Source organism: Buteo buteo, chromosome 1 (genome assembly GCF_964188355.1).
Source record: "Buteo buteo chromosome 1, bButBut1.hap1.1, whole genome shotgun sequence".
NCBI lineage: Eukaryota > Metazoa > Chordata > Aves > Accipitriformes > Accipitridae > Buteo > Buteo buteo.
Window position 1 is genome coordinate 9064594 of NC_134171.1, and position 19438 is coordinate 9084031.

At 46.8% G+C, this 19438-nt stretch overlaps 1 protein-coding gene across 2 annotated transcripts in view; it reads left to right on the forward strand.

The window, feature by feature from the left end:
• Positions 1–19438, forward strand: part of FGFR3 (fibroblast growth factor receptor 3) — a 58529-nt gene that overhangs the window by 28396 nt on the left and 10695 nt on the right. The window contains exons 5-10 of one of the 2 annotated variants that reach the window (XM_075058662.1): positions 4859–5028; positions 9664–9787; positions 10214–10404; positions 15333–15477; positions 18112–18299; positions 19204–19352. In XM_075058662.1, coding sequence (XP_074914763.1) covers positions 4859–5028; positions 9664–9787; positions 10214–10404; positions 15333–15477; positions 18112–18299; positions 19204–19352 — 967 coding nt within the window. The remainder of the gene's footprint in view (positions 1–4858; positions 5029–9663; positions 9788–10213; positions 10405–15332; positions 15478–18111; positions 18300–19203; positions 19353–19438) is intronic. The other variant, XM_075058751.1, reaches the window with a different exon arrangement.

Below are 19438 nucleotides of genomic sequence, written 5' to 3' on the forward strand. Positions count from 1 at the left end.
TTCTTCACTGAAAAGGAAAACACACGTTTCACCGCATGTATTTATAGCCTGTATTCTGGGTCTTCTTGACTTCAAGGCTGTCTCTTTTTTTAGACCAGAAGGTAATGACTGGCTTTCCTTAAAGGTCTCGTTATAAAAAGTTGGATTCTCTTCTGCTTTAAAAACGGTTGATTAGCTTAACATGCCAGCATGGTGAAACTTCATGGCGTGTCGTGACGTGGATGTGCTTCACGTTGCTTTGTTTGATGTCAGACCCTCCGCTTAACCTTCACAGATCGTCTCTTGAGTCTGGGGGAGCCACGTTGTTAACCCTGGCAACACCATCGCTGGGACATCCCACTGGGGACAGGGACTACAGGACCATCCCAGACAGGGGGATACGTGGGTGTAGCCATTGCCATGTCCTATGGCAGGCCCAAAGACCTGTGTCCTCCATCTCTTGTGACAAAAAGATACCCTACTAATGAGGTGTATGAGCCCCTGCTTGGCCATCAGACATAGCCATGGTCAGTAGTTAGAGGAGTGAAGGCAATAAACACACTTTCATGCAAAAGAAAAATATAACCAATAGTTATTTATATTTAGGGGGAGGTAATCCATCCAGGACTGGCTCACTGTGTGGTCCCATATTGCACATCACTGAATAAGACCCTTGTCTCTTGGCCCCTTGCGATGATAAAGGAAATTTTCTGGCATAATTGAGGTGTTCAAGGGAGTTTCTTATCCTCACATTTATAGAGAAGAGCTTGTAGAGCTGATTCCAATAGCATCATGAGTTTGAAGCCAATCTTGTTAATTTGGGGGTTTTGACTCAAAATTGCTGAACGATGGGAGCTGGAAATACCAAAGCAAGAGAACGAGAGGAAGTCTGTCCTAAAATAAATGAATATTTGGTGCAAAAATCCTTGGAGAGCAGGGAAACAGGCCCTCCACGTGGAGAGCTCTCCTCTGCTCACCCTCCTTTAAGCATCCTCTCCGAAGGGCATACAGAAACAGGGCATGCCTTAGGGATGGGCAGTGGAAAAGAAGAAAGAGGAACTTCAGCAGCTTCAAATCATTGGCCCGTTTGTTGCAGCCTTGTCACAAACCGCGATCCGCCTTTGCAAAAAGAGGCTTTCCAATACCTCTGTTCTCTACAGCTGTTTTTCCTGGCCCTGAAACAAAAACAAAACTCCCTTTTCACACACTGCTCTTCTGCCCCAATGCTCCCTACCCCTCTGTATCTGTTTGTTTGGAGACCCTGCTGCGTAGCCCCAGCACCTTCAAAGAGCCCCTATAATGTCCAATTAAATCTGGCTGTGTACTCAGAGGCGTCAGCTGGGGAAATTACACAATTAGGGTTGATTCTGTCTGCCGCAGAATTTTGTGGCAGCTCCTAATTGCTAAATGAGCGCTTGGCCGTATTAATTATTCCAAGTATCGCTCTCGGGTTTTTTTAATTGGTCATTCCAGTCCAATGGGTGGCCGGTGTCTTTGACAAACAAAACGGACCATCGGGCCTAGCGTTTGATGATGGGAAAGGGCTGGTGATAATGTTTGCGGGTCCCTGGGTTTTTTTTTCACACCTGCACATGCAAAACCATTGCTCGTAATTAGAGAGAGTGGGTCTAGAATTTTTTCCTGTCTTTCATCCTTCCTCCTTTCTCGTTCCCGAAACTCTCTGGATCTTTGCAAGCTTTGCTTGAAAAGAAGAGTTAGCAACATTTTCACCCCCTTAAAAAGCAGTAATGAAAGGACTCTGGGGGCACGGCAAACCGAAAGCAGTGAGGTTTTGTTCGCTGCTCCTGCGAGTGAGAACAAAGGCACCGTTTTCAATGCGTAGACACTTTCTTCCAGTTCCAGTTTGACTTGAGAGCGATGCCCTGTTTGTTTGAATCTTGGCGCATTAATCCAGCGATGCCCAGCCCTGGCAAGCCCCGAATCGCATGGAAGAGCACCCAAATGGAAGGAAGGCACTCGGGGGAGAAGCCGTGTCTAATTGCAGGAGGGAGGAGCGGATCCTGCCTTTGCTCGATATGGAGAATATCCCCAGCTTGAAACTTTCCTGGGCCCCATCTTGCTCCTCTCTGACGTCCGATGGCAAAATCCCCTTGGCTTCAGTGGCAAAATTTGCAGCCTGTGAGATTCAAACTCATCTTTTGAGTGAGAAAATGTGGTGAAACGTCTCCCTGCAGGAAGCCCAGCCAGTGTGGAAAGGTGAACCCCCCCCAAAAATCACAGCACAAGAAGGAGCCCAGTCCTGGGGGGGCAGCCGGGAGAGCATCACCAATGCCACAAAATGGGATTTATTGTAGGCAGATATGTTAATCAAACAACAAACAGCAGGTTATTCAGCTGCCCTTCTTAAGTGGTAGTGAAGGAGGACTTCTCCATCTGCGGTTAGCCTTTCCCTGAACTTTCGCCCGTAGCCCCGTTAACCCTCTGTAAAGTCTCCGGGAAGTCAGGGTGCATTGCCAAAAGGAAGCGTTCAGCCAGAAAATAGCCTGTGCTTCGGAAACCAAGGACCAGATGTCTCCCAACATGGTTTCTGCAGCTCTGTCCTCTTCAGCCTTCCCAACACCACCCCAACTGTCCTCCTCCAGACTCACCCCGCTGCTGCTGCCTGGGCTTTTGCCCGGCCTTTGCTTGGTTTCTGCCCTTCCCAATGCATGTGCTAGCAGCATCTTCCTTTACCATCAAGGCCTACACTGCCTTTAGGGGTTGCATGCACTTTTCTAACAGTTTTTGGAATATTTCCCTTTTTTGTGCAGTTCTACCATTTTTCTAAGCTCGCATGTTGGAAGGTGGATGGCTACATGATGTCCCGCTTTAGCCCATGTTATCATGTAGCATTCTAGGCCTCTCCGGGATGTGCCTTGTGTTTACAGCCAAGTTTGTAGCTGGGATTTTGCAGGAGCATGGGAATTGCAGGGATTCCTCCTTTTGCTTTTGTTTGTGCCAGCTGTACTCCTGCTCCGGTGCCATCCTGGCAAGAAAAGGGCCTTAAGCAGTTTCGTTATTGAAAAAATCGAGGCGTGCGTGGCAGGGGTGAGCACCAGATCCCTCTGATACGTGGAGCTGACTGTGATAGGCATCACAGTGCGTTGTGCAAGGCAGTCTGAGGGCAGATGCAAGCCCTCAGTACTGGATTTCCCTCCCTGGTACGGCATTACGGAGGCACCTACATCCAGCTGCTGGGCTGCAGAGGTGTGAAAGCAGATGAGACATGAGAGCAATGTGCCTGGGGGGAACGGAGGAATCTGGGAATCTCCAGCGAATGGAGGGCGTCCTGGATGTACCTCCTCATATCCAATTCCTCACGGCCAGGTGGGCTTCGCAAGGAGCCATGGAGAGAGGGGACCATGTGGAAAGTGTTATCAGGTGGGTTCACGGATTGCCTTGGCTGGGCTATGTGACCCTGCCTGCAAAATTGTTGGAGCCGAAATGCAGCAGGGAGCCTGCGTGGGGGACACTGGGGACTTAGACCGAGGTGGGGTCATCACTGACTTCCCTGGAATTGCAACGGGATGGGTCTCGTGGAGCCAAACACATCAGGGCTAAGTACATTGGGGAGCACTGGAGGAAGGGAGCAGCTCGGGTGCATCTCAGAGAGATGCAACGAAACCAGAAACTTTGTACGCCCTTTTCAATATGGGGGAGGTGATGCAGAGGCTTCAGAGTAGCCCTGAGGTGGGGCTGTGATGCTGGGTGGTGTTTCTGAGCATCGTCACCGCTGCAGGAGAGGCCAGCAGCGATGCTTTCCCAACAGCTTTGCCAGCCATCGTGTCGTCCAAGGCAGTTCTTGAAGGACCAGCACCTCCAGTTTGGGTTGGCCAGAAGCACACAGGTCCCTGCGACCGGTGGGTTTGGGTACTCTGTGTCTCTGGGTGCTTCCTTCCCATCCGGAGAAGGTGCCGGTTACACTCCTTGGCCCTTTCTTGGCTGTTTTGCAGCCCAAACACGGTCTGCCCCCATCTCCCTTTGGCCTCGGTGTGGAGCACGGACCTGGGGGGCTGGATGTGGCCCCCAGCGTGGTGGGGGGAGCACCCCACATGCAGCTCTGCAGTGTTTCTTTAAGCAGAAATGAAAGCTTGGGAAGCTTTTTTTAAAAACTTTCTCTTTCTTTCTTCCCAGTATAATGAGTTTGCTGGTGCTGCTGCCTTAATTTGGAGTTAATATGTAATGTTTGTAACACAGCCAAGAAACATCGCTGTACTTGAGGCAGATTATAAAAAGTATCTCATGCTAACACTGGTGTTTTAAAACTTATCCCTGTTCAAAGGTAACATGAATCTTTAAAACTAAAATCACTTGTACTTAAAGAACATAAACATGATAAACCAGTTTGGCACTGGCTTTTTTTTTTCTTTCCTTCCCTTAAGGAGGCTACACTACATTTGTGCTCGCTGAGAAGCAAAATTTTCCAGTGCACTCAGCTAACACTTTTTCTCTGCTCCCTTGCTGGCCCATCAACATTTTTTTACAGTTCCAACATCTTTCTTCTGTTCGTGCTTCCTGGCTACTATTGTCCCAAAGATACATCTGTATCATTTTACACGCCGAGGCCAGATTCTCATCCTGATCTGGGATAACTCTCCCTGTTGATTTAAAAGCAGCTACTCTAGATTTATACTGGCATTACCCGGACAAGAACCTGGTCGTGAACCTTTCATCACAAACCTAAAATGCAAACACCCTGTCTACGTCTATGAGAGTCATTTAGCTGGAAAGCATTTCTGTGTCATTTATCTTAACTGCAGCAGGTAGCAATTTAACTGTCACTCCGCACATGCCAAAGCCTCTTCAAATGCATCTGCTCGCCAGCTGATATCCTCCGTGGCAGAAATGGGCCTGTTCAACTTGGCCTTTCCTTTCTCAGGTGTCCCCTTCTGGACCCGGCCAGATAAGATGGAGAAGAAGCTGCTGGCTGTTCCTGCCGCCAACACCGTTCGCTTCCGATGTCCGGCGGGTGGAAACCCAACTCCTTCCATCTACTGGCTGAAAAACGGCAAGGAGTTCAAGGGAGAGCATAGGATTGGGGGCATCAAGGTAAGGCCTTGGTTTGGATCTCTGTTTTTATCAGTTTTCTACTGACTGTAGACAATTGTATTTCACAGTGATTGACATCGGTGCGTGTAAGAGCACAGTCCCGACTGCGTGGGAATGGGGGTGTTTCTCGCAGCCGTAGCAGTTGCTCAACACCAAAGTGTTAAAAAGGGCTGCTGTCCCTTGGGATCGAGGGCTAATTCCCTCTGGCTTTGTCTACAGTGGTCTTTCAGGGAGTAGGTAAAAATGAGGCTGGGTTTATGGTTACGTTGCGGACAGCAATGAGAAAACAGGAGCAGAAACGTCTGTCCTAATTTCTGGAGCTCAGCCCAGTGCATTGAGATGTGTTAGACTGAGCCATAGCTACTCCCAGCTTTCAAGGAAAACCGACTCGGCATCCTTTGAAGGTGTAGCAAAGACCTCACCAAAGAGCTGGATCGTCATGCTGGTGGTCATTAACATTCTTGTGGTATAAATCACTGACCCTTGGTCAAGCGTTGGATTCCCTTGTAGCCAGAGTAATAGCATCTGCTCCTTGGCTGCTTTCTTCTCCCTCCTTCCTTTCTACCATGAGGTGTTCTGGAAAATGCTCTGGTTTGTGTTTGTAGATAGAGCTAAGGGACACAAACCCCCACTGCACTCAAAGGATTTAATTAGCTAGAATTTTCTTCGCTACTGTATATGACGAATTATGGCAGGATTTTAACAGGAAAATCGGCTGCTCTGATTTTGTTGTTATTGCTTTGTCCCCTTAAGGTCACAGTCAGACTCCTTCTGTGGTTTTATTTGGGGAGAATAAAACTGGCAGCAGCCGATTATAACAAAATCAGTGTAACAAGAAGGACTCCTGAGCAACAATTTTTGCCTGCACTCTGCCAGCCCTGGCATATCCCTGGGCTACTGCTAAGGAGAGAAGGTGATTTTTAGGAAGGCACCTTCATCAGTACTCTGAATAGCTCTGTGCCGGTGCCTACCACATCTGTAGCATCTTGAAAGGGGGCTAGGCATGCAAAGCGTGCTGGGCTCCAGAAACCAGAAAAAGATTCAAAAAAGTCTTCCCTTCCTGCAGTTTTGGGCTGTTTCTTTCCTGTTAGCTCAGACCCGTTCCTGAAAGAGCCTTTTGTGATTGCTTCAGTGAAGCCTTTGAAGCTCCCTCCTCAGTCCTGTCCCTGCTCCAGCCTCGACAAGGCTGAGGACACGCTTAGGTTTGGATTTTCTGAAAAATGAAGGAGGGAAAAGAAGTGGGGAAGCAACTCCTGTGGGTAAACAGCCTTTTGGCAGATAAAATTCACAAAGCACAAGCATCTTTTACTAATTGCAGGCTGTAAGGATCATCATGAAGTGTTTTCAGGCTTGCGTGCGCCGTTCGAATGGCTTTTTACAAAACTATGTGACATCAGCTGCACTAAATTATGCTTGCAGAATAAAATCTGAAGCTGAAGGCAATTCCCCTACCCACTTCCCAGTGGTTTTAATCTATCCTTGAGTTTAAATTGACACGTTTCATCCTCTGCAACACAGTAGTGAGTCTTTGGCATCACTGTGCTTTGTTTCTCTAGGGGCACCTTCAGCAACAAGCCGATGCTTAAAAGAGCTATTGAAGGCAATGTCAGGCCAATTACAGCAAGATTGGTTTAAGCTCTCTATCTGTCTAGGTGTAGTTCTTTGTCCCTTTCTTGATATAAAGACATCTTTCTGTCTCTGTAATTTTCCTTCCCTTATTTGCTTGCTTTTGCTCTTGAGCTGCGGTTAGATGTAAGTAGTCTAATGTAAATCTCATCCAGTATAAATATACTGATAGATATCAGCTGAGATTTGAACCAGAAAAAGAGATTGAAAACCTACTCAGTATCTCATGTATTTAAGATTTAAATTCCCTGTTACAACTTAACTTCATAACAGGATTAAGCAGCTTGAAAAGAATGGGCAAGATCCAGATCTGGCAGAGTTTGGTTGGCTTACTTCACCTCGAGATCTGGTCTTAACCCAGAAATCCTTGAGCTGGGAATGTTCTCATTTGTTTTCAGTGTGTGGAAGAGTTTAGATGTTGATAGTGAAAGGTCTGTGGTCAGCAGATGAAAGCTGACCACTCTTCCACTCCTGCCGTTTGTAAATGGTGTTTAGATCCCGTGTGATTGCCCGATGTAAAGCCTGCATGAGAGAAGGGCAAGTGTTGAAAAGAGGAAGCGCAGGCTAACCTCGTTTTGTTACAGTTCATCCTTAACTGAAGGAAAAGAAAAGAAATTCATATGACTTATCATATGAAATTTCCCAAAGAGCATTAATGGTTAAATCCTTGTTGGAATCTCTAATATCGTAAGCCTGTGTGTGTTAAATGACCCTAGAAGGGAAGATTGAGGGGAGGGGAGATAGAGGATTATCCCTTCCCCAGACCATTGCACTGACTTGCATACCAGTCTGGCAAACACGGGCTGAGGTTCCAAGTGTGTCTGCAAATGTTTGTTTCACAAAGAGCCAAGAATGACAACACCAAATAAACAGGAGGGCTTTCCAGGATCTCACCCACTTGATTAATGCCTGCACTAAGTCACTTCGTGTTTCTAGTGTTTTATGGAGTGCAGCGACTATCCTAACTTGAGAATGTCCCTTTTTATTGTATCTAGATGCCAGTCTCAACCTAAAAAAAAATAATCGTGTTTCTTCTAGAAGAGTTTCCAGACAAGTTCTGCCACATGAATTTGTGCCCCCAGGTTATCCTCTCTGTTCAGAGTCCAAAGTCCCCGACACAAACCTGATGAAGAGAAGTTCTTTGAAAGTGTCATAAAAGTGTCTTTGAAAGTGCATCCTAAGTAAAACACCTAATTTGGACCTGATTTTATAATACAGGTCAAACTAGGGAGTCCATGTAACTGGAGCCCCATTTCCTTGGAGTAGCTCTGAGGGCTTCCAGACGCAAATGCTTTGCAATGCTGAAAAGTGGATTAAAAGAAGTCTTTAGACACAACTATGAGACAAGCCAGCATGGAAACGAGCCACTGAGCAGCCACAAATTTGCATTGAAACTTCCTTGACGGTCTGGTATGTTCAGCTGCGAACTCAGGGTCCAGGCTCTCTGTTCTCAGAGCTCCTCTTACAGTGTAGTTGCCGCGATCTTACAGAGATGCACCAAGTAGGATGTTGCTTTACAAAAGGTGTGATATTGGTTCCGCCTTGAGCTCCATCTGTGCTGTCCTGGGTGGGCAGAGGGTGTAGTCAGACCTGACCAGACATCTGCGACGACCAAGATTTCTGTACAGACTCTTTAGTCACAGCCTTCCATTACCTATAGCCCGCAATGAAAGGAATTTCAGTGGTCTCTGAAAAGCAGGGTGCTCAGCAGTGCTGTTCTCGGGGATGCAGAGATCTACAAAGCTTTGACTTTTGCTTGCTTATCTTGTAACTAAGCTGTCTAGCCCTATGACTTTAAATCTTCTCTTTGCAAAATTCTGGCTTTAATTGTAACTTGGCCCTTTAAAGGAAAGCATGTGGATGCAATTTATGTGTAGCAAAAGAGGTTAAATGACTTCATATTTGAGTTCACCTGCTGCAGCAAGAAACCTCCAGGAGCAATTACACCCTTGTTTTTTCCATCAGCCCTTGACATTCTGTAGCGCAGCGTTATTGTAATCTCCTGCTTCTGTGTCCTTGGAGTCACGTTCAAAATGTTTAATAAAGTTAAATGTTCTGCTCTGAGCGGCAGAAGGCATCAAATTAATACCCAGAGATTTGGAGAGCTTTCATACAATATGCATCCTGAAGTCATCTTTGTTACCGTCAGTTGCTTTCTGTATTAATTCAAGATTTGCTTTCCATATCCGTTATTTCCTTTATACTCATTAGAAACAAACGTTTTAGCTGGGATCACGGGGCAACAGGTCAGGGTGGAGACACGGGTTGTGCTTTGCCTTTTGCTACTGAACAGCCAACAACTCTGGACATGAGCCACATCCAGAAAACCAACTAGTATAAAACTTGGTGCCAAAAGAGAGGGGCTGACCAAGCATCCTAGGCACCAGACTTTAGGCTAGGCATATTTTCTCCTGTTTTTTACAGGGAATTTAGGGGACTAACTCTGTTGTAGACACCCATTTCTGTTCAGACAGATGCCATGACCTGTTGCCTCCATAGCACACATCTTTAATGTATGTTATAGATGGCGTGAGAAATACAATTTTTATTGTTTATAGTCATCTTAGGGGTTATATGTAGCAGTTGGTAAAGGTCTGCAGATAAGAGTACAATATTTTGAGCTGACAGAGTCTCTGGACCAGAGTGGTCTGGCAGAGGGGACCAGTGGTTTGGAGTTATCTTAGCTGATGCCTTCTGAAGTCGTTATTCTAATGAGAGGTGCCACACTCACCTGTCAGCTGGTTTCATTATTGTTATTATTGTGGAAGCATCCAAGTCCCCATTGCAATCTCAGTGTGTTAAATTGTGTTGCACTGTTCCTGCATTGGTCTTAATTCCTTTTCACATTAAGCCTTTAATGACCCTTGAAATGGGTCCTTGTGATGTTCAGGCCTGCTTTGGGGTCCATTATGCTGGCCAAGCGTGTAGAAGCTCGCTCATTGCTGATTTGAATAGTCTGGTGATGATGGTACTTGACCAAGAGCTTGACGGTTTGATTTCTTCCTCTAGTTGCGACACCAGCAGTGGAGCTTGGTGATGGAGAGTGTTGTGCCGTCAGATCGAGGAAATTACACCTGTGTTGTGGAGAACAAATATGGCAACATTAGGCACACGTACCAGCTTGATGTATTAGGTGAGATTTCACTGTTTTCCCTCAACAGCTGATCTGTGGTGATGCTGAACAGGCATGTGATGGGATATGGGAAGCAGAAGCTTGGTTTCTTTCCCAAAGTGCTGGATCATGTGTCTTCTAAAACCAACAACAAGCTTCCTTTTGGCTAACAATTCAGCCTCAGATCTGTGATCAATAAATCACTTAGCTGGTCTGCAGAGGGGCCAGAGAAGGAATGGCAGGGCTGAGATGCTTCCTCTATTCCCAGGTGGTTCTTGCCTGTTTGGCTTGAGAAGCACTGGGTAGAACGGTGGCCAGGACACGTAGAGGGGACAATCCCAGTCTGCACCCTTTCTGCTGAAAAGCCAGGAGATGAAGGGTTCAGAGGACAATCCTTGCTGGAAGAAGGACAAGTAAATTAGGATTTCCCTCTCTTCTGTTTTTCAGAAAGGTCACCCCACCGACCTATCCTGCAAGCAGGGCTCCCTGCCAACCAGACTGTGGTGGTAGGGAGCAACGTGGAGTTTCACTGCAAGGTCTACAGCGATGCCCAGCCTCACATCCAGTGGCTAAAACACGTGGAAGTCAACGGCAGCAAATATGGGCCCGATGGGACACCCTATGTCACGGTGTTGAAGGTTGGTACACGCTCCTTCTTCTTACCCTTGGGGCAGTCCTTCCTCTGCCTTGGTCTCAGGGTCACAGAGGTGGCAGCTGTATTGTGGGGATGCTCCTCAAAGAAACCCACTGCCATAGACACGGCAAGAGAGATCAGCACTGAGTAAAGGTGTTTGCCATCAATGGAAGCCATTAACTTCATTTACATGTTTAAAAATAAGCCCTAGACTAGCAGTTCAATGTGAACCAGAAACTCGCCACAGAATATGTTCAATGCCACAGTTCCTGGAAGGGTAATCATTATTTAAATCAGATTTTTGGGAGCTCGAGGTCTCATTTTCTGTAGTTGTTTTGTGTCTGTAAGAAAAAAAATCATGAGAATAAGCCAAGGACAGCTGTTGGGATTGTTCTTTCTTTCAAGCCTGTGCAGTGGAATACTCTGCTTTTTGGAGGGGGTACAGCAAAAATGTCCTAAAAGTCGATGTTGTGGACTCTTCTGTTTGCCAGAGATAACACAACTACTGTAGTGGCATGAATAAGCAAAGTAATTGTAAGAGCTGAGGCAACTGTGAGAAATGCAGCATAATAAAAGAAAAGCTGTCAGATTGCATTTGACCTAAATTGTAAAAACAACCTTTTTTTACAGCTTCAATAGCAGTATTTTTGGGGCTTATTAAAATAAAAGGCTCCCAACTAAAACACATTCTTTCCTTTCCCAAGTAAACATACTGCAGCGTGCACATACTAAATAATGCTGAACTACCAGCACCTGAGAGCAAAGATAGTCTTGTTCCAGCCACTAACATTTGTGAACATTGCTATTATCCATGCTCAGGAAAGCCTTTTTTTTTATTGAACAAAAACTCACTAAGTAAAACTTTACTTTGCTAAAATGCTTTCTTGAAAGGGAACTTCCAGATTACAGCCAGAACAAAGCCAGCAGGTCTGGTTTCCCCTCAACCTATGTAAATATAAAAAGTAGAGAATAGAGAGTGAAAAGTAAATTGGGCTTTTAAAATATCTTTTTTTTAATTTTTTTAATAATAAAGGCATCCTGTGCTGATGTTTATTAGAATATATAGGGCCAAATGGAGTTTTTCTGGCTCTGCAGTTATAGCTGAAAGTAGATTTTGTCCCTGCAGTTTCACGCTGAAGTTGTCCTGTACATGGACATTCCCTGTGCCCATCCTGCTGCACACATCCTACTTCTCCTTGTATGAAGTTTTTTAAAAAAAAACACTTACCAGACAGCATCAACAAAACTGTAACTCAGCCAGATACATGATAATAAAAGCCAGAGACCCTGGAAATAATTACACAGATTGAAATAACAGATTGGTTGGAAGAAATGGTTGGAGACAGTTCTTCAGGATTGGCAACACGCGCTTCTTGCGAGTTGATAAAACTTTTTATTTTCTCGCTCTCTGTCCAAATGTGTTTGAATTATGCATATTTGAATTTCCCCCTGGTTTCACAGCCCAGTACCAAACTCTGAATAGCTGGCTGTGTCACATGCCATCTAGTATAGTCTCCGTGCTCCGTGTGTGGTCCCCGTGGGATAAAGTGCTACCTTTTGGAAGTTTGCAGAGCCGCTGCGAACAGTGCCTTGTGTCACAAGCACAAGCTCCCATTTTGCTGTGGCAAAGAACATATAAATAGTCCGTATAAATAGTGTTTTAAAATTAAGTTGAAGCGGCACCGGGGTGGCTAGGTAATTAGAATTGCCAAATACCTTCTCTTCTGTGGACGGCAAAGGCTCCGCATTCCTCGAAGGGGAGCACAGGCAGGCGTTTGAAAGCACAAGTTTTGTTTGGTTTTATTTTTTTGCTGAATAGGACCAGCACACGTCTATTTACTACTTCTGGTTAATCAGGAATGCTTTGAATTGTATTAATGCCGGCATCAGCGCTGGGGCACGGAGCATTTCCATTTTGGGATGCATCTTTTGTGCGCCAGTATGGGGCTCCGTGGAGCTGTGTCAGGCCCAGCTTTGCAGGGATATATTTTTTTTTTAACGTGTGTTTGCTTATTTTTTAAAAATAAAGATCTGATAAAATGATCTCACTGTCATCTTGGGGCCACTCCGTTGGCTTTAGGGACTCGTTCCACGCAGTGCTGTTGCTTTGACCCACCATCCTGGCCGTGCTGCTGGAGCAGGGTGCTGTTAACAGCCCTTCCCTGCCCACAGCTGCTTTAGAAAAGGCGCTCTCCTGCCCAGTGCTGTGGTGCCTGCAGGGAGATAAGGCTTTTTTATCAGCCTGCCCTTCCCTCCTGCTTTCAGGAGATTTTTGTGGAGCATAGGAGCTGCTATGGGGCAGTTTATATATGGGGGAGTATCCCGGTCTCCATCGGAGCGAGGGGGACAGAGAGGTGCTCAGCACATGGAATTCCCCCCTCACATCTAAATGGGTGGGGGGAATGTCCAGATGGATAAATTGAATGCCATACTTTCAACCCATTTTTTAAACAGCTTGACAAAACCAAGCCATCACCTGCATCAGTTCCTCAAAGCCTGGGCTAATTTGTGATCAAAGGAAACCCCTTTTTCTTTGCAGAAGAGCACTAAATGCATTCCAGTTACGGAGCGGAGAGGGGGGTAGCAACACTCTGCCCAAGCTTTGTTAAAGCCTAAATTGTATGTTCTGCATTGAAACATGCCCGGTTTAATTATAAACAAGGCAGCAACAGCAGGCAGGCATGTTTCCCCACTAGTCGGGACAGACAAATTTGCCAGCACGTAAGCCGTAGAGATGAGATCAGGTCAAAACCGGTGGTGTTTGTCATCAGACATGGACAGAGGGGCTCCTCTCTGATGCCACCTCTGGGTTCAGTTCCTAATAACCTATCAGATCCGGCAGTCCTGTTGATTTTAATGGGCTGCAAGTCATATTGACAGGATCAGGCCTTGAAATTGAAGGCACTGAGACTGGGCTGGAGAGCCTAAGACAAAAAACGAGAGGAGCAATTGTTTTATTTTCATTTCCAGAACCGAAGCTGATATTTTTTCTAGACTTTCCCTAGGCTACTTCTGAGGCCACCCAAAACAGTTGTGCATTTTCAACCAAAATAAAAACAACTGTTTAGGGAAAAAGCTGATGTGCTGCTGTGGCAGCATGGAAGAAGAGATATAAGAGATTGCTTAAGAGTCTGAAGTTTGTTTGATTTATATGCACCACTTTATTTAGTAAAGAAGAGGCTCCTATAAGCAGTGGAAAAAATTACAGCTAATTTCTGAAAGGCAAAGTCAGCAGCGAGTTTCAGACCGCCACTGCTTATATTTTGTTTCCAAATTCTATTTTGGAATCTGATAATTGAAACAGTATTTGCTGAGCCGGGTTGCAAACACAAATATCTGCTTAAGCCCTTTCTCTGGTGCTCCTGTCTGCAGAGTTGTTAAGAAACCGTAGGGCCTTTGACTGCTGTCAGATGGAGAAGTGGGAAATTGGTCTGTTTTAAAAAAAGAATCGCATGTGTGCCGCTAGTGAAGGGAAGGGAGTTCACTTGCATGTGGTTTGGGGGCCAAACGCGACTTCTCTTCTTCACCCAGGTCCTGGGTTAGGTCTCTCACCGCAGGGTGAGCCGGGGATGTTGCCACAGCCAAAAAGAAAATAGCCGTGAACAGTCAATCCTAGCTAATGTAGGTGTGATGGAGGTATTGTTTGGTTTACTGAAGTTCAGGTTTCTGTCTATTCCTGCAGTCTTGGATCAGTAAAAACGCTGAAGCCGATGCTAACCTAAATCTGTTCAATGTGACAGAACAAGATGAAGGAGAATATCTGTGTAGAGCCAACAATTTCGTAGGCATAGCCGAAAAACCATTTTGGCTCCACATTCGCAAACCAAAACCAGGTAAACCACAGACTCTGTCCCAAGGCCCTGGCAACTGCAAGAATGAGCTATAACATTTTTAAGAAGCTAGTGATTAAAATTACTATTCATTTTGTATTATACCCTGTCAACTGACGCTGAATGGCTTTATCTTATTTTCTTGCTAATTTTTTTTTTTTTTACAAGAATGTAACGCCTATACAGCAATTGCCATGGAAAAATTCCCACAATAAAATGACTGTCAAATTTTGCTATCAACTCTTCATGCTTTTATTCCTTTCCCTTCCTTACAATTGAGTGCTGATAACAGAATTGCATGTTAATGACCTGTGACGTTCAAAGCTCTGGAAAACCAAGCTGTTTCAAGATTTTCACCCGTAAAACTGATATAATCAGTTCTGTCCCTCGGAGAAGTAATGGAGAAATAAATATCAACATTGGCTCATACGAGCAGACACGTTAAATAGAGAGAGCAGCAATCTCGTGGGCTCTGGGGTTTGACTCCAGCCTGGAGGGTTTGGCTGCTGTGTTGCTCAGTGCCGCTGCAGGAAAGTTCCTTACAGGTACCTTCTTGTTATCGGCCAGTTATACTACAGTATCAAGGGCTGTGTAATCAATACATGGCTTTGAGATGCCCAGTCTGAAAAAATTCTAAAAAATCCTAAAATTCTATATTTTTCGATGACCTAATGAACCAAAATGTTTGTATGTTCCTCTGATCAGCACTTGAGTCTTACCCCACTACATCTCCCCTCCTTTCTCCTTTCTTTCTGTCCTTCCTCTCCCCTTTTACCATCTTTCTTTCCCCACCCCTGTACTCACCCTACTAACCCACAGTCAGTCATATTGTGGGGGCAATTTTTCATTTGGATGCTTTTGCTTGCATGCTTCCTTAGTGGGACAGAGTAAGAACCTGGTGAAGGGAACTTTTTTGCTTTTGACTACAGGTTGCAGAGGGGAATGAATAAATAAATGTGGAAGATGGGCCATTGGAAAAAAAACCCAAACAACCCACCTTAATTGCTTTTGAAATTTGCCTGTGGTGTCCTCACACTTGCTGGGAATGTGGCTTATTCTCTGTTTTCCCTCTTTCTATATGTGTGTGTTTTTTTTCCCGTAGACGGCAGGTGTTAACACAACGGATAAGGAGCTAGAGATTCTGTACTTGCGAAATGTTACTTTTGAGGATGCTGGGGAATATACTTGTCTCGCAGGGAATTCTATTGGGTTCTCACATCACTCTGCTTGGCTGACGGTGCTACCAGGTATTTCCTTCTGTGCTGGCCTCTCTTTCCCTCTCCAGGGTGCCTTGACGTTTTGCTTTAGAAATGCCAAGTTCCTGCAGACCGACCCTTGCTTGGAAGAGGGGGTGTTATCCAGGGAGGGGTCTCCTCTGGAATTCGCTGCAGACCCCTGTTGCATACTCACAGCTGACACTTTTTGCATTGCATCTCAAGATTTAAATTATTATTGCAGTAGTAATGTAAAATGCCCAGTATCTTTTTTGACCTAGTTAACAGGGAGGTGTTCACAGCCTCTTTGTTAGGAGACTGTTAAGTGCCAAGTTAGGACCTTTGTCTTCTTACACTGCCAGTGGGAGAAGGAAAACTCCCCATCAGATGGTCCAGGGCACCTAAATTGGACACGGACTGTGGATCATCTTATGAAGGAACCTTCCTGTCTAACCTCGTATCTTAACCTAAAATTGGATGCATAAGTGGTTGGTGTGACTACACCCTTCCCTGCCTGTAGCATTATTTCCACTTCACGGATGAACAGGCCAAGATAGCAATCTCAAACAGAAGGTCGAGGAGAGTCATCTGTAGAGAGAGCCCAGGAGTCCTGGCTCCCAGGGGCATGGCATGCTGCCTGCTCCAGCTGGGATCGATGAAAGCTGCAGTGGGCTTGAAACCCGAGGCCAGAGCGACCTCCATTTTGTGGTCCTTTCCCGTGCAAAGCTCTCACTGACAATGAAGCCAGCGCAGAATATGCAACAGAGGAGCCTGCTCTCCAAAAGAGGGGAATGAGGCTGTGCTGTCCCTTCACCTGCAGAATCTGCCTGCGGCTATGGGGCAGGCTTGAGCATGGTCCACAAAAGCACCAGCAATATTCATGTTGAATCTCATGGGTGCTGTGCCTTGCAGAGAGTGCTGGAACAGACCTGGAGTATGTTCAGCAGACCCTTACTGAAAGGGCACCCAAAATCCTGTACACCCCACTTTGGCTCACCCCATCATAGACCACATTGGGGTCCATCTCACAACACATCCATCCCGAGATGTGTTTAGGAACCAGAAACTTTGGCATTTCTAATCTTGACTTTATCTGTGCGGATGATTCGGATGTAATTGCTTTTACTGGGGCTCAAGGTCTCCTCCGTGCCCGACCCTGCTGCTGGTAGGATCTGCTGGTCTTTTCTCTGTTTATTTGCCAGCTCTATAATAGCTGATCTGATCCTGTTTCTGCTTCTGCCATCCACTGGATGAGAAATTGTTCCCTTTGGTTAGAAGACTAATGTCTCTGTTATTTTGAGAATCTTCTGATACTGTCTCATCCGGCTGTTACGCTGGTTTTACAATGTCTCTCGCCTCTTATTTAAGCAAAGAATAAGCAGGAGAAAACCCACCAAAAAACCTGAAGCGGAACTTTATATTGAAGTCAGACGCAGTGAAGGGCAGCCGTCCGTGCAGCAGCAGGCCCCGAAGTGCTACCCGCAGAGAGGGTGCAGGATACAGCCTGCCTGGGGAACCTCTCCTTGTAAAACCCTGGCCACGCTACGGGAGGAGAGACGTGGAGCGGAGGGCGAGACGGTGTGAGCCAAGGCAGCAGAGCTGCGGCACCGACCGTAGTGCCTGATCCTGGGAGATCTGGTAACCCTTTGTCGCAGGAGGAGATTGCCGCTTGGCAGGATCAGACCCTGCCCAGCTGGCACAGAGGCTGGTGCAGCCCCCGACGTCACCGACAGCCCTTTCCCCATGTCCCCCTGGACCCAGCCACCGAAGACCTGACACGGAGCCTGCTGCTGCCAGGGGAAGGCTCCCGCTGCTTTGGGGCAGCAGTGATGTACACGAGCCGTTAGCCAGCTAACCGCGCTGGCATGACTTCATTATAAAGTTTCCCACTGCTGACTGTTCCTCTGATGCCAGCACGCCTTTGGGGGACAGAAAACCAGTCCCACAGTGGCTCCTTCCTCTGGTCTATGTGCCTGTCCTGAAAGGAACAAGGGGAAAAACACAGCTGAGCTTTGCTGGTCCCAAAAATGTCTTGCTAGCACGTAGCCACTGCTGATGGGCTCATGCCATCACCCTCCCGGCTCAGCCACCTCTCTGGGACGGGCCTTCCAGCCTCTTCCCAGCAGAACTAAGTTTTTATGAAAAAGTTGTGCAGATTGCTCTCATGAGGCTTTTTCCCTGTGTGATGCCTTAACCCTGGGTGCCCTTTGAGCCCCTTGGTCCCTCAGGGCAGGCACTGGTCCAGTGGAAATCTTTGCTGGAGAAGCCAAATGGGCAAAGTGCAGCAAACCCACACATCCAAGGCATCCAGCTATGTGGTGTGGATGTGCAGGGAAAGCAAGGTTTGGGTCAGAGGGACAGCACAGACACGTGAAGATGCCTTCAGCCTAGAGCAGTGGTTTTCAGCCTGTGGGCTGAAGGCTCTTAGAAACCCCGGGATTGCATCAAAGGGCAGTAAAATGACCCCAAAACAGGCAAACCAAACTAATGTTTTAGCAACAGCCACAGGTGGAAAACCACTGGCCTAGGAGAGTTCCCTCACTGAAGTGACTCAGCAAATTGGCGTAGATGAGCAAGTCCTCCCCAAATTCTTCGTGCTGCATGTGTGTAGTTGCGTGCGGGCAGCTGCCCGCCCCGTCCTCACTGCCGTCTCTTGTCACCCCGCAGCGGAGGAGCTCATGGAGATGGATGATTCGGGCTCAGTGTACGCTGGCATTCTCAGTTACGGCACTGGCTTTGTTCTCTTCATCCTGGTGCTGGTCATTGTGATTATCTGCAGGATGAAAATGCCAAACAAAAAGGCCATGAACACCCCCACTGTGCAGAAAGTCTCCAAATTTCCACTTAAGAGACAGGTAACAGAAAGTAGATACAAGATTCCTATTCCCCCCTATGGTCATCCCTCTTTTTTTTTCTCCCCTCCTTGAAATTTTCTCTCTGGGTGAGAAGCTCTCCCAGAAAAACATTGCCCAAGAGGGACATAGCTGGCTGCAGTCTATGAGTTTAACCCCTTTTATTCATTTGTTTCTGTTCCAGTGGAGCAGTAGCTGGTGGCAGCTGACTCTGGTTCATGAGCAGCTCCCAAGCAGCCGTGTTTCTGTCGCCCTTGTCCAAGAGGGGCTGGCAGTGCAGCCGTGGATGCCACAAAAAGCACATCTTGGAACAGTTTAGTCCAGGCTCCCTGGTGGAGCGGGGATTTGGGGAGCAAGAGCACGTTCAGTTGTGCTCGGTCCTGCTTTTGCAGAGGTCACTGGTGACTTGACCCAATTTTCATTGAGGTGGGAGAGGGTCCTCTTTCTCCTTGCAGTTAGAGATGCTTTGCCACGTGTCATTGCAGAGGGGCAGGAGCAAAAGGCACCGTTTAAAACCACGTAGTGATGGATACGGATTTCACGGCTTTGGCTGCAAGCTCATGGTGGGCATTTACAGTGCCAGAACAGAAGTCACTCCATAGCTAGTATGTGCTATGGAGATGCAGGCAGAAAAAATGAACAGAATATACCTCCTGCCTGCTGGAGGGCACTGGCTGACCTGTCCCTCCTTTCCACCAGCTAAAAACCTGACCGCAGGTGCCTAGATCAGTGCATTTCTGCAAGGATGGAGGGAGAAGCAGAGGGTGGGGGTGAGGATTTCCCATTTAGAAATTACCAGAAAGCTGCCAGTGGGCAAAGATAGCTCAAACCCCCTCAATGATCCATCTCAGGCACTGCCTTCCCTAGGAATACAGTTGGCAATAACACTTCATTTGCTCTACCCAAGCAGGTGTCGTTGGAGTCCAACTCTTCCATGAATTCCAACACGCCCCTGGTCCGGATCACGCGTCTCTCCTCCAGCGACGGGCCGATGCTGGCCAACGTCTCTGAGCTGGAACTGCCTCCCGATCCCAAGTGGGAATTGGCACGCTCTCGGTCAGTCAACCCACGGGTCGGGGTCCCTGTGCCTGCTGGTAGTGTCACCACGCCGGTACCCACTAATGTGCCTGCTTGTCCCTCTC